The following is a 23,595-nucleotide window of genomic DNA, read 5'->3' on the forward strand; positions in this document are numbered from 1 at the left end:
AGCAGTGTTAAGCACACGGCCTTTAAACGGAGGCGTGTTAATACACTCCAATAAACGCGTAATACACTCAAGTAAAACGTGCAACAGTACCCAATTCATTTTTTCCAGTTAAGGGGCAATTTAGCGTGGCCAATCCACCTAGCCTACACATCTTTGGGTTGTGGGGGCGAAACCCACACAAACACGGGGAGAATGTGCAAACTCCACATGGACAGGGACCTAGAGCCAGGATCGAACCGGCAACCTTGGCGCCATGAGGCTGCAGGGCTAACCCACTGTGCCACCTTGCTGCCCTGGAAAGTGCAAATCTAACGCTGTTATATAAATGTACATCATGAATGGGGTGTTTTCAAATTAAGTTTCAAACATTCAGTAAATCTAATAATGAAAAATTCGACAATACTGCACAAATTCAACAATACTGCACAGAGAACAATGCAGCAGGGTTTAAATTACCCATTTATATGAGTTTTTAAATGATTACGGATGGATTCCTAACTCCCAGAGAGCGCAATAGAATAGGCTACGTTCCTAACGAGTACCAAACATTTAAAAATTGCATCACATCACACCATACAATTTTCAATGCTGGACTGGCTTTCGATGGATGTATCTACACGTGTGATTGTGTAGTTGCTTCCAGAAGCAGTCTTCGCTAAGAAAACCAGTCGCAACAGCGAGCGCTGAATAGCGAAACGTTCAGGGAGGAATGCATTCACTTGTCAATCAGCTCCTCTCTTTCTCTCTCTCCCACCCCACTCCACCTCCCCACACACACAAAGCCAGCCTGCCCTTTTACAGGGTGCTCCCTCTTAATATTCTTTTCTTCCCCCTAAAAATCTCGTCTTGCTTAAATTACTCTCCTTAAGTACGGTGTGTGGGATTTGTCCGAGGGCTGCAGTCTATTTCGTATTTTAACGCGAGAAATCATATTGGCGTATTCAAGCCAATGTGAAATATAAAAAATCCGTGCTAGTTGGCAGCGCTGCCGTACCAGGTTGTCCAACTGAACTACAACACTGGCATCTACCCAACAATAAGGTTGCCCAGTCTTATCCAAAAAGAGCATAACAAATCTAATCTGGCCAATTACCACCCGAATCTACTCTTTTTTTTAATAAATGTTTTTATTGGGTTTTTTTGAACAAGGTATAATTACCGTTATGTACACAGAATAAGAAACACACATACATATATATATATATATATATATATACACATACATTTAGAGAAGAAGGGCCCACCCCAACATAAAAAAAAATACAACAACATATGAAATGGAATAACTGGTGGGGTATTGTGCACCAGCTCGACAGCGGCAGCTCTGTACATCTGGCAAAATTAGCCACCCCACATAAGTAGGCGACTGCCTGCGGGAGGGCGGGGACTGGGGGGGCAAGCACACCTTGGCTGTGCTGTGTGTTGCTGTCGCCCGCCCTTCCCGGACGGGTCTCGCTGCCGTCCCATGCTCGCCCCCGCTTCTGCCGCTCGTTCCGTCCTCCATCTCCAGTTTCCTCGTTCCCCGCTCCTGGAGATGTCATGCGCGTTTTGGCATCCCATGTCCTCCCTCTGGCTCCCGCTTCACTCCCCCCCCCTCCACGGTTCGCCTCCCTCTCCCCAGGTTTAGCTGTCTCCCCCTCCCCCCCCCCCCCCCCACCCGTGGTTCGCCCCTCCCTCCTCAGGTTTAGCCGTTGTTCCTCACCCCCCCTCCCCCTCCCCCTCCCAGTCCGTCTCTCCCCTCCATGCCCTGGCTACCTTCCCCCGACTCCCGACCATTTTCCCCTGATTCTTGGCCACCCGGCTATTCTTCCTCTTGTTCGTTGGCCACAAACAGGTCCCGGAACAGTTGCATGAATGGCTCCCACATTCTGTGGAAGCCGTCGTCTGACCCTCGGATGGCGAATTTGATTTTCTCCATTTGGAGAGCCGAATCTACTCTTGATCATTAGCGAAGTGATGGAAGGTGTCATCAACAGTGCAATTAATCAGCACTTGCTCTGCAATAACCTGCTTACCAATGGTCAGTTTGTGTTCCGACAGGGTATTCAACTCCAGCCTTCATTACAGTCTTGGTCCAAACATGAACAAAAGAGCTGAATTCCAGAGATATGGGGCGAGATTCTCCGTTTTGCCGGCGCCTGGAGGTTTCCCATTGATAGACCGGCGTAACAGAGAATCCCACCGGCGAGTCAGGGCAGAAATGTGGCAGGGCGGAGAATCCAGCCCAAGGTATGAACAGAATTCAATGGTAATCCGATCTCTTGAGTCATACTTAGCACAAAAAAGGGCAAATTAGAGATGAGCAACAAATTGTTGACTTTGCCAGAAGTGCTCATATCCCATGAATGCATAAAAATAAAATTCTCAATGGTCCCGTCTCTCCCCAAACACCCCTGCACTTGATCCATCCACAACTTCCTGCATGCCCCCTCTAACCATGGAACACTAGCCTGTTTCCCATTCTCGGATCTACCGTCACTGGCCACTCCATAAGTCTTTTGACCAACCTTTCTCAGCGGCACAGTTTCTCCCACCCTGCCGAAAAACACATTTCTTTTGACGTGAGATTATACTGTTCATCTTCTCAATCACCCAATTTTTAAACTCAATACAACACTGGGTCTTAATCATGACTCCCATTTTCTTAAGACAGCTGATACTGGGAATGGAGGACAGCTGCACCACAGCCAGTGGGAATGGAGATTGTGCGACCTGGTGCAGGAGTGGGGATCCTCTATCCATTCACAGCCAAGGGGCTTGTCTGCATCTCAAGTATCTACCTGCTTTCTTCTGCCATTATTTCAAGGTCTCTGTCAGATTTTCATTGCTCCCTCAGCTACTCCCATGTAATTAATTACATCTCTTTTGCTTTTACTTCTCCCATTACAGTCCACTTTTGACCTTACACCATCATCCATTTTGTAATTCAATCACTCCCACCCTCTTTCACTCTATTCTTTTGTTCTTCCTTCCTACATCTACCAACCCTAAACCTCTTTTAAAAAAAAAAAATTTGATAAGTTGTGGGCTTCGCGGCTAGGTCAGCTGTTATTGTCCATTCCATTTTTAAAAAATATTTCAGAGTGCCCAATTCATTTTTTCCAATTATGGGGCAATTTAGCATGACCAATCCCTGCACGTCTTTGGGTTATGGTGGTGAACCAACGCAAACATGGGGAGAATGTGCAAATTCCACACGGACAGTGACCCAGAGCTGGGATCGAACCGGAGACCTCGGCACCCTGAGGCAGCAATGTTGACCACTGCTCCACCTTCCTGCCCTGTTATTGTGCATTCTTAATTGCCCTGAAGAAGGTGGAGGTGAGCTGCCTTCTTGAACTGCTGTAGGCCATGTAGTGCAATCCCTCCCAGTGTTGTTAGGGAGGGATTTCCAGGATTCTGACCCCAGAACACTGAAGGAACGGCGATATATTTCCAAGTCAGGTTGGTGAATGACCTGGAGGGGAGCTTGCGGGTTGTCATGTTCCCATGTATCTGCTTCCCTGGCCCTTCTAGGTGGTAGAGGGCATGAGTTTGGAAGGCGCTGTTCATGGGGAATTGGTGAATTGCTGCAGTTCAACTTGTAGATGATATGCACTGCTGTTACGGTGTGTCGTAGAGGGAGGGAATATTTAAGGTAGTGAATAGGGTGCTATTCAAGTGGACTGTTTTATCCTGAATGGTTGAGCTTCTGAGTTGTTGTTGGAGCTGCACTCATCTAGGCAAATGTGGAGAGTATTTCACCACACGCCTGACTTGTGCCTCGCAGATGTTGGGCAAACTTTGGGGGATCAGGAGTTGAGTTACTCACTGAAGAATTGCCAATCTCTGTCATCACAGTATTTATATGGCTGGTCCAGTTCAGTTTCTGATTAATGGTAACCCCAGGATGTTGCCAGTAGGGGATTCAACGATTGTAATTCCATTAAATGGCATGGGGACGTGGTTAGATATTCTCTTGTTGGAGATGGTCCTTGCCTGGCACTTGTGTGGCGCAAATGTTACTTAAGACTTTTCAGCCCAAGCCTGAATGTTGTACAGGTCTTACTTCATATGGACACAAACTTAAGTCAGTGTCTGAGGAATCATGAATGGTACAGAAGACTGCTCAATTAAAAATACAGTCACAGTTGAAGCAACTGACGAAGACTGGGTCTAGGACACCATCCAGAGAACTACTGCAGTGATGTCTTGGAACTGAGATGATTGACCTCCAACAACGATAACCATCTTCTGTTGCGCTAGATATGACTCCAACTATTGGAAGGTTTCCCCCACTGATGGGCGGCACAGTGTTAGCACTGCTGCCTCACAGCGCCAGGGACCCGGGTTCGATTCCAACCTCGGGTGACTGTGTGTCGAGTTTGCACATACTCTCCGTGTTTGCGTGGGTTTCCTTCGGTGCTCCGGTTTCCTCCCACAATCCAAAAACGTGCAGGTTAGGTGGATTAGCCATTATAAATTGTTCCTAGTATCCAAAGGCTAGATGGGGTTATGGTTTTACAATGATAGGGCGGGGGAGTGGGCCTAGGTGAGGTGCTGTTTTGGAACATCGGTGTAGACTCGATGGGCCGAATGGCGTCCTTCTGCACTGTAAAGATTCTGTGATTGCCACTAACTCCAGCTTTGCAAGGGCTCCTTGATGCCACATTTGGTCAAATGCTGCCTTGACATGCAGAGTCTGCACGTTCTCCCCGTGTCTGCGTGGGTTTCCTCCGGGTGCTCCGGTTTCCTCCCACAGTACAAAGACGTGCAAGTTAGGTGGATCGACCATGATAAAATTGCCCTGAGTGACCAAAGGGGTTGGGAGGGTTGTTGGGTTATGGGGATGGGGTGGAAGTGAGGGCTTAAGTGGGTCGGTGCAGACTTGATGGGCCGGATGGCCTCCTTCTGCACTGTATGTTCTATGTAAATCTATGTAACGGCAGTTGCTCTCACTTTACCTCTAGAGTTCGACTCTTCTGTCCATGTTTGGAGCAAGACTGTAATGAGGTTAGGAGCCAAGTGGCCCTGGTGAAGCACAAATTGACCATCATTGAGCAGCTAATCGCTGAGTAAGTGGCACTTGATCAAACTGTTGATTATACCTTCCATCACTTCACTGATGATCAAGAGTAGACTGATGGGGTGGTTATTGGCTGGGTTGGATTTGTTCTGCTTTATATGGACAGCACATTTTTCCACATTACCGGAGCAGTTTTCCACATTGCTGGTAGATACCATGTTGTCAATGTATCTGAACAGCTTGGCTAGGGTTGCAGTTAGTTCTGCAGCATGCCTTCAGTACTATTGTCAGAATGTTTTCAGGGTCCACAGCCTTTGCAGTATCCAGTGCCTTCTGCCTTCTGCTTTTAACACGTGGAGTGAATCGAATTGGCTGAAAACTGATATCTGTGATGCTGAGGAGCTCCAGAGATCGAGATGATTCATCCACTTCTGTCTCTAACATTTTACAATTATGATAAACAGAGATCAACCTGTCAACCTTGGTCACAGACTGTCACTTTGCGTGGGTTTTACTGATTTATTAATCTAGAAATGGTAAACAGTGAGCTGGGCGTTGCTAAATGGATGTAGAGTGTGGATCTACCTTGGCACGAGGAAACACAACTGATGCAATCAAGGAATATGGCTCACATTGGTCAAGCTTCTCAACTGGACAACAGCAGAGAGATGGACTATGTATAAAATGGAAGGGGCAAAAAGAAATCAAAACTAGAAATTAGTGATGCTTACAGCTTTAGATACTGGGTAGAATGAGCTGAAAGCACCTTCTGAAAAAAAAAATTATACTAGCTTAAAGTAATCTGGAATCCAGCTCTGGAGCAGGAAATTGTGTGTCCTACACAAAATATAAGAAGTAGCTTGGCCACATATGGTGGGAATATATTTGTTCGCATTTATTTTTCTGCTGTGATTTACTAAAAAAGAAATTGGACCTCTGAGGTTTGCCTTACATTGCTCGTACAGTGGGTCTGCTGAATCTAATCGAATCCAAACAAATTCTATTAAATGCAACACAAGTACAAAAATACTTATTTTGTCAAGAGGCACAATTCTAAATATCTGATTTTTAGGTATATTAACTTGTAACACACATAATATTTGCTTGGAGAAAAGTGGCAGTCCAGATCTGCACTGGAATCTTAGTGCTCCAATAATACTTTTAACTAGGAACGGGAAATCTCTCGAACAACCTACTTTTATACACATTAACAAGTGGATGATAGTAATAAAATCACATAAGTAAAGAAATGCTTTAACCAGAATATCTGTGAATTCAGCAATGCGTCATAAATGATTGTTGAGGGATTAAGAGGCTCTTTTCAAATATATGCCAATTTCCCCCCCAAAAATCTGTAGTTTTACCACCAGGCGTGACAAGCAAAGAAAGATGTGTGTAGAGCTAAAAGAACTAAAGTAGCTACTACCACCTATACTTCTGAATCTAAATTTAAAAACCGCTATGACAATTGTACAGGGAATTTTGCCACTGGAGGGAAAATTGCTGCGGTTCACTTAGGCCATTACCGAAAGCCTGAAGACACAATGGGAGGTGGAAGCAGCAGATAGAAACAGTGATGGATTTAAGTTATTAGCACAAAGGAAAATGATGGATGGTCTTCTGCTTTTCTTAATCTACATCATCATCTTGATCTACCAAAAGATACTTTTGTGCACTAATAAACTTAGTTAATGCCCAGATAAAATCAGAGTAGAATAATCTGACTGTTAGGCTACATCCATATCGATCAATAAAATCACTTGTACCAAGGAAAGCACAGTTACATTCTGACAATCCTAGTCATTAATATTATTTAACAGCACTAAGTCGACATTCAGAGAAAGAGCGATTTTAAATCCTTTTCGCCTTGTGGTACTTTTGTCTCCATAATAGGTTTGTAAATACTGTAGTAAATGGCCTAAATTTTGTGCAATTACTGCTGAATTAGGGCAGTTAGTAACCACAAAATATTTTTGAACCTTAAAAAATGTGGTTTGGACAGTACTTTAAAATTAAATGCAACTTTTATTCAATTTAGGAATCTGATAAATCAACAACTTTCCAAAAATATTTGGCGCACCAAATCACTGAAGAAATAGTTTAGGGGTTTCCTGATGGGAATACATCCAATTAATTGAAAAATATTTTCTATCCAAGATGCTAAAAACAGCACTTTCTGTAATTCTATGTCATCTGAACCGTATCAGAAAACAAATGAACAAGTAGTGTCTTCTTACAAGTGTGCTGGGGCTGTGATATATGCTGACTCTCGGCATACAAGAGACCATGGCTTCAAAACAGAGACTAAGGGCTTGATTTTCACTATTGAAACTGGTAGCTCAAAATGGGAAATTCTCTGATTTGCTGTCCCTGCTTTGGAAATAAGGCCAATATGTGTCCAGTAGGGGATGTCACGTGAAGATTTATTCACTCACCATGACAACATTATGACATGATTAGGTTTCTTGCAGTACTGCCGACAGGTCCTCAAGTCGGGACGCTGGCCACATGCTCTCAAGCCTGAGACTTGCCCTCACTGCCTCCTGGCTCCTTGCAGAACCAAATAATCTCTTCTCCTGTCCACTCCCACATCAAGATCTCTAGCACTGCCTTTGTAACCGTAGAGTCCTGTCAATGTTCAGCAACAACCTCCTGTCATTCAACGAAGCATCCCTTTAAGAGGGACAGATTGCCTTTAAGAATGGATGGCTAGGTACACTACATGCCATCAACACCGCTACTCAGTATTCAGCTGAGCTCAGAGACAGCCAGCAGCGTGGGAGGCACTCAGTGCTAGGCTACAATTACGTAAACGAGGCGTAATCACTAAATTTACATGCTGCTCACCAACACCAGATGAAGGTGGGTTTTGGCCCCCTATTGCTTGACACAATCCATTTTTTACATTCTCTCGCCCCCTGGACTCCCAGATCTTCCGACACCCCGACTATCGCTACCTCTGGACTCGGAGCCACCTTCACCCCCAGCACCTCGACATTACATCCGCAAATCCCTGACAGAACCCCTTAAGCTTCGGACATGCCCAGAACATGTGGACGTGATTTGCGGGCTTCCCTGCGCACCACCCACACCTGTCCTCTATCCCATCAAAAAACCTACACATCGCGCTACCGTCATATGTGCCCTGTGAAGTACTTCAAACTGAATGAGGCTTAGCCTCAGATATGTCAAGGGCGCATTCACCCTCCGTAGGGCCTCAGCCCATGTCCCGGCCACCACCCCCCCCATCCAGCTCCTCCTACCACTTCCGCTATGTATCCCCCACTGCGTCCCCCTCCCAATCTATCAGCTCTTCGTAACCAAGGGCGGTAACCCGGGAAAACACAGCACCTCTCTCTCCACAAAAATCCCGAATCCACAGGTGCCTGAAACCGTTCCCCCCATGGCAGCTCATACTCTTCCTCCAGGTCCTCTAATTTTGCAAATCTGCCCACTACAAACAGGTCACCAAATCACTCTATCCCCAGTCGCCGCCACTACCAAAGCGTCGTATCCAGCCCCTCAGGTGCAAACCTATTATTATTACAGATTGGTGCCCACACCAAGGCACCCTCCAATCCCAAATGCTGCCTTCACTGTCCCCATATCCTCAAGTGTGGTACCACTACTGGGCTCACAGAGTGCCTGGCTGGCGAGAATGGCAGAGGCACTGTTAACACTGCCCTTAAACCCGTTCTCCGACAAGAAGCTGCATCCATCCACCCCCGTGCCGACCCTTTCCCCACTAACTATTTCCTAACCATGCCGATGTTTGCCACCCAGTAATAGTTCATTATGTTTGGCAATACCACCCCCCCCCCACCTCTGCAGCACCGTCATCTTTACTGTTTGCACCTGTCCCATCTGAAGCAGCACCACATCCCACCTCTTAAAATCCCCCTTCATCTGCTCCACCAGCCGAGTCAAATTTAACTTGTGCAGCTGCGCCCAACCCCACAACCCCATATCACCTGAATGCCCACGTATCTAAAACTCCCTCCCACTACCTTGAACGGCAACTCCCCTAACCTCCTGTCCTGACCTCTGGTCTCAATCGGGAACACCTCACTCTTTTCCATGTTCAGTTTATACCCGGAGAACTGGAAAAGTCCTCCAAAATCCCCATGATGTCCCCAACACCATCCAATGGGTCCGAAATATATAACAGGTCGTCCGCGTACAGCAAAATCCTGTGCTCTACGCTCTATACCACCCCCCCCCCCACCCACCCACCCACCACCACCACCACACACCAACAATCCCTTGACTCCCTAAGCCACATTGCCAGTGGCTCTACAGCCAAGGCAAAGAGCAACGGGAGCGCGGGCACCCGTGCCTCGTCCCGTGATGCAGCCCAAAATATCCTGAACTCACCCACTTCGTCCCACACTTGAGACCGGTGCCTTGTGCAGCAACTGGACCCAGTCCACAAACCCCTGCCCAAACTTAAACCTCCCAGCACCTCCCGCAAATATTCCCACTCCACCTGGTCGGACGCCTTTTCCGCATCCATCGCCACTGCCACCTCCACTGCCTGCCACTCCGGAGGCAACATAATTACATTGAGTAGCCTCCTCACATTTCCGATAACTGTATCCCTTTCACAAACTCCCTTTTGTCCTCGCCTATCACCCCCAGGACACAGCACTCAATTCACAAAGCCAACACCTTCGCCAGAAACCTGGGGCGGGATTCTCCTGTACCCAGCGGGGCGGGGGGTCCGGGCAGGGCAGAGGGGTGTGACCCACTCCGGCGTCGGGCTGCCCCAAAGGTGCGGAATCCTCCACACCTTCAGGGGCTAGGCCCACCCCGGAGTGGTTGGTGCCCCACCGGCTGGCGGGATAGGGGCTTGGTGCCATGCCAACCGGCGCTGAAGGGCCTCCGCCGGCCGGCGCGAGAGGGATTTGGTTCTGCACCGGGAATGGCAGAGGACCATTCTTGGTGGTAATGAATTCCATAGGCTCACCACTCTCTGGGTGAAGAAATTTCTCCTCATCTCTGTCTTAATTGGTCTACCCCTTATCCTCAGATAGTGACTCCTGGCTCTGCCCGCACTGACTGTTTAGAGTCAGTTTTTATGTTTCCTACAAGCTTACTCTCGTACTCTATTTTTCCCATCTTTATCAATCCCATGGTCCTCCTTTGCTGTTACATTGAGGGTCTCAGAAAAGCTGTGTCCAGATGGTGTGAAGATGGTCAAAGAGAGCGAGGCCCTAAAGGATGTGAACAACAACAGGTTTTAATAAGGTGACAAGTGCAATTGACATTTCATTATGACGCCCAACTACCTGTGCTAAACTTCACCCATCCCACTCTGTGTCCCTACAATTCCTTAGCCTTGCGAACTCTCCCACTATATCTCGGTGTATTCCACACACTGTTGCCCGAGATTCTCCTTGGCGGGTATCCTGTGGAGGGTCGGGATCTGGAAGGCCCCAGCCTACTTTCGGGTGGCACTGATGTTGTCCTATCATGTTGTTTTGCCCGTTGCCCATGAGTTACGCTGCTATCAGGAAGGAGGGAATCAGAACCGCTGGCAACTCTCAGACTCTCATGTTTGGAAGGCCCCGCAATTTGCTCCAGCACTTCTTCCACTCCAGGTGCTTGTGGGGCCCTGGGTTACTCCATGTGCTAGAGGGGCAGCTGAAGTGAGCACCAGAAGGCTCAATATGATCTGGTGCTGCAAGTCCTGGAGGCCCGCCAGTGTTGGCACGATGGTGTCAAACGCCTCAACCATGGTCCTCAGGGACTGAGCCATGCTTCAGTGTTTTCCCATTCATGAATCTGACCTCTAGCCCCAGGCTTTCCACTGCGGACGACACTCTTGCAGTGCTACTGCGTGCCACGTAATGCTGGCAACATCCGCTGTGGAAGAAGGCTTTGGAACCCCTCCTGGTATTTCCAGCTCTGTCTTTGCATCTCCAGCAACTGAGGGGCAAACGTGTCCAGAGGCACGGCACCTGGCTGGGGCACAGCTGTTCTCCAACTGTATGATTCCTGGGACACAAGTGTGGTGCTCACCAAATAGTGACCCAGAAGCTTATCTACAAAGTTCGCCCACCAAAGTGCTGGTCTCTGCGATGGTGGATGGTGTGGGTGATAGCTGTGAAATGTCATCCGTATCCCCCTCTGAGGCCTACAAGGTGATGTAAAGGGTGACAGGGCGGGGCACTGGTGGTGAACTGGCCAAGCTCTTTGTTTGATGTTTCTGCAAAGCAAGAGTCATGGTTTTAATACATGGCCCAGTCAAGGGATTGGACAACAAAAAACTCACTTGAAACTGGTCATCTGAATGAAGTTGCAGTAGCTCCTCACTTTTCTGTTGCATGCCAACCTCAGTATCTGTGCAGGCCCACTCCTACTCCTCCCTTGCAAGCTCCATGACCCTCTCCTTGAAAGGGGTCAAGATCCTTAGTTTTGGAATTCCATCTCCCGTCTTCTCGCTCCCTCACTGCGGTTGTGGGCTATCGTTCCTGCAGGAACACAAAAGGGGATAATGTGAGCTCGACGCCTGGCGGTTCAGAGGTCGACGGCATCTAGCATGTGAGGGCACGGTGCTTAGACAGGCTGGGGTTCAGATGAGGATTGATTGGAGGGCAGTTTGAGGCTCCTGCTGGGAGGTCAGGTGCTGGGAACTTGCGAATGTGGCAGCATGAAGGTTGAAGATGACATCCAGGGGTTGATGGAAAGGTGGAGTGCCAAGAGGGAGGCAGGGAGACTTACTTTGCTGATCCCAGTAGGCCATTTTATTTTTTTCTACATTGAACCCCCATCTTCTTGGTCAGGCTGCTGGCACTAACCAGTGCTGCACCATACTGGTGACCTTACGGGGGGTTCTTCTGCCACCCCAAGGGTAAATTGCGGCCCACGTCTCCTCCTCGGCATCCAGCAATCGAGTCAGCGAACCCTTTAAAAGTTTCAGAGTTGGTCTTCCAGCTGCCTTTCTCTTGGCTTGACTATAAGCAACTTTTGTGGAGCCACTTAAATGCAGTGTCTCCTTGATTGAAGCGCTCAGATGACCCCTGAGGCAGATGAATCAGACTCTTTGCACTTCAGGTGCCACATTTTTCAGGTGAGGAAAAACGTTTTTTGTTCAAGATTGTGATTGAGATTGCACCTTTTCACATCGACTTCCACGCTGAAAATAAACTTTGCCGTGTTTTCAGAAAATTCCACCCGTTAATTCAGTTTCTTTCTCCACAGATGCTGCCAGGCCAGCTGAGTATTCCAGCATTTTCTGCTTTCATTTAAAATTCCCAGGGCAGGATTCTCCCAGCCCTGGGCCGGGCCGAAGAATCCCTGCGAACGGGCTCAGTGCCAGCTGTGGAGAATTGTTGCCATTGGCACCGGCATGGTTGGCGCGGCGCCGGTCGCGGGCCACTCTACGTGGCCGGGCTGCCAATTCTCCGGCCTGGATGGTCCGCACGGCCGTAAGAAAAGAGCCGAGTCCCTCCGGCACCGTTCTCACCTGCTCTGGGCCGGCGGTACCTCAGCGTGGGAGGGCCAGGTGGTGGCCTATTGGGGGGGGGGGGTCTGACCCAGGGTAGGGGGGGCCTCCGATGTGGCCTCGCCCGCGATCGGGGCGCACTGATTGCGGGCCGGCCTCTGTGGCTGGGGGCCTCCTTTCCTACGCGCCGGCCCCTGTAGTCCTGTGCCATGTTGCGTCGGGGCCGGAACATTGAAGGAGGCCACTGCGCATGGGTGCGTTGGCGCCAGCGCCACTGCGCACGTCCTCGTTGGCGCCAGCGCAACTGCGTATGCGCGGATCCCGCTGCGCACAGTTCGCGCCGGGATCGGCAGCTGGAGCGGCACGAACCAGTCCAGTGTCGTGCTGGCCTCCTCCTGTAGGGGCCAGAATTAGTACTGGGGGCGGGATTGGAGTATCCGGCCCCAGTATCTGCAATATTTTGATCTTGCAGGGCATAGTCATCTTATTTAATTCATAGTGTACAAACCATTGAAGAATGACTGCATGCACTCATGGGATTGCCACATTTGATGAACGGTGTGCTCTTCCCATGGTTGAAAGCCTGCCAAGCCAGGCCACTTATGCTTGTGACAGACTCTTTCAATTTCTCTGCAAACAATGCACAATGCAGATTGCTTGAGGGAGCCCCCTAGATACAACATCTGGGTCTAGTTCAGCAGAGCTTGGCTCTTTCTGTGCCATTTGACACATACTCTCCAGTGCTCCATATTCTCCACCATCTGCTCAAGTTCACTGGTGATGCGTCATTCACCAGGTAAAACCCCAGCTATATCACTGATCCTACTGAAGTGAGTGCATCTGAGCTGGTTCATTTATCTGTTCAAGTCCTGTAAAAGTGTACCCTCAGAATGAGTGACCTCCTCAAAGGGGTTATTCTTGGCCAGCTGCAAAATCTCCTGTGGGATTTGTAAAAGCCCTGTGGGGGGTAAGAAACATGAATGAGTAATGTCAAGGTAAATTTGATGCTATCAATAAGCACACGATTATATTTGGCGTCAGGTCAACACGATAAAGTGTTGTGTGTAGCTGCCCAATATTTAATTTTGTCACCAGGTAGTTGCGAGACCCCCATCTCCAATGGGTAGACATGCAAAGACTCTCCGGAATTCCAGCACTACCACCTCTGTGCTCATTAGTTGCGAGATGGCTGCAGAGCCATCACCTGATCTGTCTCTCCCGAGAGTTCTGCGCTCTCTTCTGAAAGAAGGGGAAAAATAGATTGTTGAGTGAGAGCAATGGCATGAGCTGAATGGAAACCATTTGTTGAGGGAGAGGAAAACATTGCAGAAGGATGAGAGTGACTGCCAGTGGTAGATGAACAGATGGGGATATAAGGAAATGCAGAAGACTGTGAGGATGTGCAAGGTACGTTAGTGTGAGGATTGATGTGCTGGAGTAGGCCCGAGAAGGCAGGGTGAGGGAGTTGGAATACATGCATATCAGGAGATAGGTAAATGCACAATTGCTCTCACATTTGCTTCTCTACGTAGGTCTTGAACCACTTCCTACATTATACCAATGAGCAAGGGCACTGTGCTCCAAATGCTGACCTTTTGTGTCACTTGCAACCACACCTTCTTGATATCACCATTTTTTTTTCCTTTATCCCATTACTACAGTAAATCCCTCCAGGTCCTCAAACTCCAGCAGCACATCCAGGAAACACTGAACAGAGGGTGCTGCATTTGACCCTTTGGACTCTATTCTCTCACTTCCTTCTCTTTGGCTTCCAACTCCAAACTCTTCCAAATTGATAGCGTGGAATATTGTTTTAAATACTGGAATTGACATCACAGTGTACAGATCATCATCAACTCTGCCAACGAAGGTATGGGTAGCACAGCAATCTGGAAGGTACTGCGTAGGATATTCAAAGATTTACCTGTTTAAGATCAACCATATGCTTGGCCATGTAAAAGAAAATTTGAAGATACTACCCACTGAAATCAACAGACAGGGTACAACTAAAAAAATCCGAAGGAAGATTGATATCCGCTGATGCTAATGGGTCATAAAATGTAGAACTCTTATAACTATACAGTGGAACACACTTAGAGACATGCTAAAATGACATTTGGGTTTCCCAGAGTGTTACTAGATCTCTCCCTGTCACCTCAAGTCAAGCCCCCAGCTGGGGCCAGAACATAAAATCCAGCCTCTTGGGCAAAGGCAATTTTTTGTTTTTCAAGTAGGTAGGTAATGTAGCAATACCACGTCTAAACCTAAATGACTATGATTAGCAGGAAGAGGATGTCTTCTAAACTAAAAGAAGGTATGTTTAATACTCAACGGCCATGCTCCAACGGAAAAGCAGCGGCCGATGAAAGCCGGGGAATCCCGCTCCCAAGTTTAACCCAGCTCACAACGCCTTGCGAGATCAGGATTTGGCAAATCTGCATAGAGCGAGGCAGTAAGCCCCACTCTAATGTGCAGAATCCAGAGGTACCAGAGGCTTTGAGATTCATTCCCTTCGCCTCGACCTCAGGCGAGCGCTGTTCAGCACTGGTCCCCACAAACGAGGACCAGATGGAACGGCACTCATGGGGGTCTCCCAGGGAATCGGAGGCCAAATCTTGGCAGTGTCAGGCTGGCACCCAGGTGGCACTGCCAGGGCCAGGCTGGCACTGCCAGGGTACCCAGGTGGCACTACCAGCTGGCATGGGCACTGCCAGGGTGCCAGATTGGTACTGCCAAGCTGGCATTTCTGCACGTGTCTGATTGAGTTAGGGACCCTCCCATAGTGTGTTTGGGCTGCGGGTGGGGAAGGAGATCAGGGATTGTTTCGGCGGCCTCGGCACTGCAAGCACCAGGAAATACTAAACGTGCTCGCTCGGGGACTTTTCCCCTTTTGAGCAATTGCACCCAATATTTAAAAATATTTCAGAATTGCTACAACAGGATTCACAGCTGTCCAATAGGCCTCCTCCAAGCATAAAAGTGGAGTCAATAAGCCACAGAAAAGGTTCACCAATATGTGTGTATTAATATGTGTGCATGCTACCAGCACGGTAGCACAGTGGTTAGTACTGTTGCGTCACAGTGCCAGGGTCCCAGGTTTAATTGCCGGCTTGGGTCACTGTCTGTGCGGTGCTGCATGTTCACCGCGTGTCTGCGTGGGTTTCCTCCGGTTTCCTCTCACAAGTCCCGAAAGACGTGCTGTTAGGTAACTGAATTCTGAGGGAGAAATGCACCCGAACAGGCGCCGGACTGTGGCGACTAGGGGATTTTCACAGTAACTTCATTGCAGTGTTAATTTAAGCCTACTTGTGACAATAATAATGATTATTATTAGTAGTAGTCTGTTGTGTCAACTGCTGTTTCAGAATTCATTTGAAAAACTAATTTCTGCTTCTGCCTGTGGGTACAAGTGTATAGCATATACGCAAGAAAAAGTCACCGCTTGTGCTTTACAATACCTGCACTAGTAGTCAAGTTCTCACCTTCTCCCACAAAGGCTCACTTCTTGAACAGAATTTTCAAACGGCCGGGGAGGTGGGGCTGGAGGTAAATGGGCCAGCATTTTCCTGCCACTGCCAATGTGCCGACATGGTCCTGCCTCAGGTCCATTTTCAAAGAAGCCAGTTGGGGTGGTCGGAGAGGAGGTGAGCGAGTTAATCAAACCCCCCCTATTAGGGCCATAGTGCACACACTCATTGGAAAGTCAAGACTGAATCCCAGCCATGACTCCAGATGACAGCCTGGCACCTGTGATCTCTTTTTATATTTAAAGTTTTTGGAAAAACTTCAGAGGGCACTTCCACCTTGAGGCGACTTCACTTTCACATTCCTAAATCGGCAATGCCCACCCCTGCGGTGGGCCTGTTGATCTGTCAGTGGTAAAGGGCGTTTTATTGGTCCTCCATCATCCTCAAGAGCCTGCAAGCCGTCCTTAATTTAACAATCAGCAAGCACACTAGTCGCTAATTGGCCTGTACTTCAAAAATTGCATTGGGCATCAGGTGCGAACGCAAGCAACATTGGATAACAGAAATATTCCTGATGTCAAGGTCCTGATCCCAGAACAAAAGTTCAGCCCTTTATAATGAAGCAGCAGCAGTAGCATTTTCAAAGTTTTAATTAATTTTGGTAAAGTGAACTATACTTTCGCGATCCTTTTGCATTACTTCAAAATCATAATAGCCAGTTTATTTGTGAATTTAAAGAAAATACAGGTTTCAGGAGAAAATCTATGCATGAAGAAATTCACCTCTGGAACTTTTCTCAATTTTTTTTTAAAATCAAGAATACTCTTCAGTCCTTTTCACGTCTTCTAATCTTTTTTCACGAAAGGGCTATTTCTGAAATATTCCAATTATATTTTTGCTAGATAATAAGTAGAAATATTTTTAAGGCTACATAGCGTTGTGATAATGGCCTGAAACCAGATAAAGGGTAATTGTTAAATACTGAGCTTTTTAATGACTAGCGTATAGATTTATTTTACATTTGAGTATTCTCAGTTCAGACTACTGCCCTGAGCATTAGCAGTTTATATCTCAGATGGGTCTACCCCTTTGATTCTGAGAATCCAGTCTTCATTTTTGTGTATTGAGAGAGCATCTTAATCACTTTCGCAACTCACTTGAACACGTTTACATGCATTTGCTGTTTGAGAACCACAACTAATTACCAGTAATGCATTCTCTAAATCATTTTCAAGAAGACCGAAGAAAAAATTGTATAATATGAATAAGGAGGTTTGGAAAATTGAGGAGCTTCTAAATAAGTTAGCAATACTTTTTCTATGACAGCATGCATGGAAAACCTGGATGGACCCAAACATTCCTACTGTTATGACAGTGACAGAAATGGGCCATTATCTTTGTGTAGTCTGTATGTCAGAATTGTTAGCATCCTCACTCTGCTCTGTGAAGTGCCCTGTGATCTGATAAATCAATATTTCATAGCAGAATTCATAGGTGTGTGACAGTATGACAGAATAAAACTGAAACATGTAATGTGGGTTGAAACCCATGATATATTTAACAGTTTAAACACCTTTGAGGGCAACTCAGCGTATAAACTCATTTACACAAGATAGGAAGGAAAGGAACTCCCAATACAGAAAAGGGCTACATAATGTTGATTTATGAGGCAAGAATTTTTGTTTTTTTCTTTAAAAACCACATATTTTGGAAAAATTACACTATACCTGAAGGTAGGCCTCCAAACCATGGCGTCGTTGTTCCAAGACTTTAGGTACCCAGTTTCTGACGTGCTTTGAAGGCATTTCAGGTGTTTTAATGCTTTTCTTCAACTTTTCAGAAAAATAATAATTTATCATTTACATTTAACAAAACTCAAAGCCACTCTAATTTAATACCAATTGACTTCCTGGAGAGTACTCCTCTTTCCCACATCTTGCTATTAGGCTAGGCACAATAATACACATGCAACAGAGAGATCATTTTACTTCATTGGCCAAGAAAAATAATAGGTCTGAGGATTGGGAGCAGTTTAGAATTCAGCAAAGAAGGACAAAGGGATTGATTAAGAAGGGGAAAGTACAGTACGAAAGGAAGCCTGGTGGAACATAAAAACTGACACTAAGAGTTTCTACAGATGTATGAAGAGAGATTGGTAAAGAGAAATATAGGCCCACTACAGACAGAAACAGGGGAATGCATAATAATGGTCAATAAGGCTGAGCAATTGAATACACAAAAGAGGACACAAATCAGATCTCAGAAATGTTGGAGAATGAAAGGTTTAGTGAGAGGGAAGAACGGAGGGAGATCAACATTAGTAGAGAAATGGTGCTGGGAAAATTGATGGGATTGAAGGCGGATAAATCCCCAGGGCCTGAGAATCTGCTTCCCAGAGTTCTTAAAGAGGTGGCTCTGGAAATAATGGACACATTGGTGGTCATCTTCCGGGATTCTATAGACTCTGGAACAGTCCCTGCAGATTGGAGGGTAGCTCACGCCACTCCAATTTTCAAAAAGGGAGGTGGAGAGAAAGCAGGGAATTACAGACCAATAAGCCTAACATCTGTAGTGGGGAAAATGCTTGAATCCATTATCCAGGACTATATAGCGGAACATTTAGAAAGCAGCGGCAGGATCAGTCAGTCAGCATGGATTTATGAAGGGAAAATCATGCTTGACAAATCTGTTGGAATTCTTTGAAGATGCAACCAGTACAGTTGACAAGGGGGAGCCAGTCGATGTGGCATATTTGGACTTTGAGAAGGCGCTTGACAAAGTCCCACATGAGAGATAATTGTGCAAAATTAAAACGCTTGGGATTGGGGGAAATGTATTGAGGTAGATAGAAAACTGGTTGGCAGAGAGGAAATAAAGAGTAGGGATTAATGGGTCCTGTTCAAATTGGCAGGCAGTAACTAGTGGGGTACCACAGCGATCGGTGCTGGGACCCCAGCTATTCACAATATAAATTAATGATTTGGATGAGGGAACAAAAGTTTGCAGATGCTACCAAGTTACGTGGGAGGGTGAAATGTGACGAGGATGCAGGGATCCTACAGCATGATCTCACAGATTGGGCGAGTGGGAAAATCAATGGCAGATGCAGTATAATTTGGATAAGTGTGAGGTTATGCACTTTGGAAGCAAAATCAGGAAGACAGATTACTACCTGAATGGTTGTAAATTGGGAGAGGGGAGTGTGCAGCGGGACCTGGGTGCCCTTGTCCACCAGTCGTTGAAGGTAAGCGTGCAGGTGCAGCAGGCGGTAAAGAAGGCTAATGGTATGTTGGCCTTCATTGCGAGAGGTTTCGAGTATGGAAGCATGGATGTGTTGCTGCAATTGTACAGGGCCGTGGTGAGGCCACACCTGGAGTATTGGATCAAAGGCTATGGGGAGAAAGCAGGATTAGTCTATTGGATGATCAGCCATAGAGTCACCATGATCGTGATGAATAGCGAAGCAGGCTTGAAGGGCTAAAAGGCTCCTATTTTCTATGTATCTATGTATTGCACTAATAGAAAATACAGATGGATTTTCAAGATTAACTACCACTAGGGTCAAATTGTTGAATGGATTTTCAATTTCTAGTCTCTGGCCAAATTACTAGTTGGCATTCATGTTGTCTGTCATTTGCCATCTTGTCACCTGTCATGCTTAGATTCAAACTAATTTTGATAGTTCAAAAAAAAAAGACAAATATAGACGCAGTTTAGTTGCTCAGAACATGTTCGAATCCGGACAGTCAATATGGATTTCTAATAAGCAGAATGTACTTGACCAAATAATAATTTATTTGAAGAAATAACTGTAGCAACAACAAAAAAACAGTATCGAGGGTTAAATTTGTTTTCAAAAAGAACTCCATAAAGAAACTACAAAAGGAGAGCCAGGTATCCGGGTTCAATTCCAACCTCGGGTAACTGTGTGAAGTTTGTACGTTCTCCTTGTGTCCATGTGGGTTTCCTCCGGGTGCTCCGTTTTCCTCCCACAATCCAAAGATGTGTGGGTTGGGTGGATCGGCTGTGATAAATTTCCCCTTAGTGTCCAGGGATGTGCAAGTTAGGTTATGGAGAAAGGGCAGAGTGGCATTGGTAAAAGTGCCCTTTCGATGGGTCGGTGCAGACTTCGATGGGCCAAATGGCCTTCTTTTGCGTTGTAGGGATTCTATGATAATGGTATCTGGAATTAAGGAGAATTAGGTGATAAGAATTAACTTCGGTTGTGAGGCAAAAACCTGTTTTTCAGACTGGCATGGGCTACTGATGGAGCACTTGTTTACTAGGCGTACATAAATAATCTATACTATTCTGAGGGAATGTAAAAATTGGGGAGCTTGGCAAATTATGATGAAATCTATGAAAGAATCCCGGAAGAGAAAGTAAATGGTAAATGCACTGCAGAGTAATATGAAGTGAACCATTTTGCAATATGGAATAAGGGAAAAAAGGAAATACACCTTACATGATAAAATGTTAAATAAACAAAGAGCAAGGGGTCTTGATGTGCAGATATGCCGATTAGATGAAGGAAAGTTGTGACCTCGCTTGCCTAGATTACCATCATTGCACCAGCCCTCTTGTGAAACCATGAAAAGATCAACACCAATGCTTCAGTAAATTGCTGTGTATTATTTGGCTAATAAGAGCAGAAAATACAAATTTCCTCACTTTAGGCAATTGTTTGGTTAAAAGACCAATGTTTAAAATTAATAATTAAACACATGAATCTAATACATATAAATAAAATATATAAAACAGCTTTCTCAACAAACAGCGGCACTCGTACTATTTTAATTTTTGTGCTAATTGCAATCAACAATTACTTGAAAAGAATGTAGCTCGGGAAAATCAGAAAACTGAAAGTGACCCCAAAAACAAAAAAAGTCAACTGAGGACCAAACAGTGCACACCTTTGACCTCTGACCTGGGTTCAAATCCAGCTCAGTGAAGTGAAAACAAAATAGCACTTTCTCTGCCAGCTACAAGGGTCCTAATAAAATTTGAGTAATTCCTGCTTGGAAAAGATTCACACAACAAAATCAATTCTAACTTGGCATAAACGGTAAATCTCAAGACACCATGGCTGGCATTTCGATTGCCTGTGCGGGTTCCAACTATAGTTATCATGAGTCGGGTTGGGGAAGTGGGCAGTAGGGTACAAAGCACAGAAACCCTCTAAAGCAGTAAACTTAAACCGGCTCTGATCATACCAACTGACAAAAACAGTGTGGAAGTACTATCAGCAGTGGGAGTTCCCATCCATGCTGTGAAAAGGGTAAATCTGACAGCCTTAACAAGATAGCGGCGATAACTGACTTTCAAAAATATGGCTGCATGCAGCTTCCTGTGCAAGTGGCTACAATATACAGTGATTAATTGAGTCTGCAACCAACCAAAGTGTTACAAATGTTGTACTCAGCATCAGCTCAGAAAACAGCATTTGTGAACAATATTTTGCTGAGGAATCCTTCCATCAACAGCAGTCAAGGTGTCATCATCACAGCTGCCTCCAGACATGACAGCATTGCCAGGTGAGTAATGAACTCTTCAGATGAATGGAGACAAATTCAAGAAAATTCAAGTTTCCAGCAGCGCCTAGCTGCTTACCAGATAAATACTCTAAGGATGCCACTTCAACTAACGATTAACAATTCCACTTGCTCTGTGGCCCTGAAGCAGAACCCTGCATATCGGCAGGGGGGGGAATTGGCGACAAGAAATGAAAAAGGTTACCTTTTTGTGGAGTGCATGAAATTCACTGTACCGCTTCTCTACAAAGTGCTTCCTTCCACTCATGAGTACTTCAATTTTAAATACCTGAAAAGGCAAACATTTTCTTTCAAAAGTTTGTTTCAGTGCACCTTCAGTAAGTGGCACAAATACTGCTCCTACCTTTAATGACACAATCTACAAAATATTTAAAAAAAACAAAGGACTCGAGAGACACCTAAATGTAGCATTGATTTATGATGACTCTGGTAAAAACTCAGTTGATAAGTTTGTTCAACAAACTGATTCAACAGCAATTATATTTTTGGCTTATTTATGCTACTAAAACTTTCCACCTTCTGCACATAAATGAGTCATTGAATATAAGCCACCAACTGACCACAAATGCACAACAAGTTAATAAACATCCAGAAGTGAATAGTGAGTTAATATTTTGTCACATGAAAAGGTTAATTCAGTTATTTTTCCTCTCCGATGATGACCCCTACAATGCACTTCTGGCATTTTTTAAATTTCAGACTCCTAGGTGTTTGAATTTCTCTTTAAAATTACTGAATGCATAGCAGAGATACAAATTTATAATGTTGTAGTTCGATGCACAGTATATCTTTGTGGTTCTATGCACAGTACACCTGGCAACAGAAACCATCAACATCTTGCAGTTTTACAGCGATGTGCAACCATTCATGCTGCAGGTTAATTTATTTCAAACCTACATATATATTCATTTAAAAAATCTCAGCTGGACATTTTCAGTCTGCTGTAACACGATGAGGAATGGCAAAAGTTCACTTTCATTACAAGACAAATATGACAGGTTCTATTGCTTGCACTGGCCTTTGGAAGGTTGAAAGGCCAGGATAGCAAGTCTCTGGGCGTGCTAATTAATACCTTGCACAGTGCCTCTGCCCGAATCTTGGGCCACAGATTTGTTCTGGAAAATGGATGATAAAGAACGTAGGAGAAAGCAGCCAACAAAGCACAGGTACTTGGTACAGAACATCCATATTAAACGGCACATATATGTTATTCATGTAAAAACAAATTATTAAAAACAAAAGACAAACTCAGAGCCAAAATTCAAATCGGTTCATCTTTCAGCAAGTAACATTTCGAGAACACAGGCTAAAACCTAAAGCAAGTAGATTTTCTGATCTGATTTATATCTCTCACTAACAATGACTAGACGATATTTTTTATCTTTTAGGAATATTTTTATAAGTTACTGAAAGCCATCGTATTTAATTAAAAATATTGAATATAGAACATAATCAGGAAATTGAAAAATGAGCCTTAATGAAAAAACAATTCTAGGCAATGTCCAAAAGCAACTGTAAATCCAGAAGTCATTTTTAAAAGAAGATTGGAAATGTTAAAATATATATAAAATATGCTTTGCTTTCTATTATTTCCAACACTATATGCCTCGTCACTGTGTTTAATTACACAAAATCATGGTCTAAATCTACAATTTTATTGCAATATGAAATTCAAAACATCCCATTTTTTAAAACAGAATTCTGCAATTAAATCAATGCCATTTGCACATTTGGTTATTATCTAATAATGCTCAACTCGGCGTAAAATCTTAACTAGGTCGGGGGGGGCGTGGAGAAATAAAGTTTTGGCCCTAGAATTTCCTGTCAAAGAAGGTGGTCTCACTCCTGTCCAAACTGTAAATTTCAGGGAGTTTCAATAGCGAACACTGACTGTTTCGCCATTATTGTCACAGCAAAATTCAGGCCCGGGGCAGGGGAATCCTTTATCCATGTGCACATTTCATAATTGTCTTTTCTTGGGACATATGCTTGGTAATATGTCCCTGGATGATCCTGGCTGGGGTTTTGCAATGAGGAGCTGAGTGAAATTGTGAAGAATCATAGGGCGCGATTCTCCGCACCCGCGGGAAATCGCGAAGTCGGCCGTGAAAACGGGCGACTTTT

General features: G+C 45.4%; 1 protein-coding gene across 1 annotated transcript in view; it reads right to left on the minus strand.

The window, feature by feature from the left end:
• LOC119970419 (sorting nexin-24-like) overlaps window positions 1-23,595 on the minus strand; it is a 235,774-nt gene that overhangs the window by 112,803 nt on the left and 99,376 nt on the right. The window contains exons 2-3 of the mRNA XM_038805013.1: window positions 21,656-21,739; window positions 17,647-17,751 (exon numbers count right to left, since the gene is read on the minus strand). Of these exons, the coding sequence (XP_038660941.1) occupies window positions 17,647-17,751; window positions 21,656-21,739 (189 nt within the window). The remainder of the gene's footprint in view (window positions 1-17,646; window positions 17,752-21,655; window positions 21,740-23,595) is intronic.

The sequence above is a fragment of the Scyliorhinus canicula genome, chromosome 8, assembly GCF_902713615.1.
Source record: "Scyliorhinus canicula chromosome 8, sScyCan1.1, whole genome shotgun sequence".
NCBI lineage: Eukaryota > Metazoa > Chordata > Chondrichthyes > Carcharhiniformes > Scyliorhinidae > Scyliorhinus > Scyliorhinus canicula.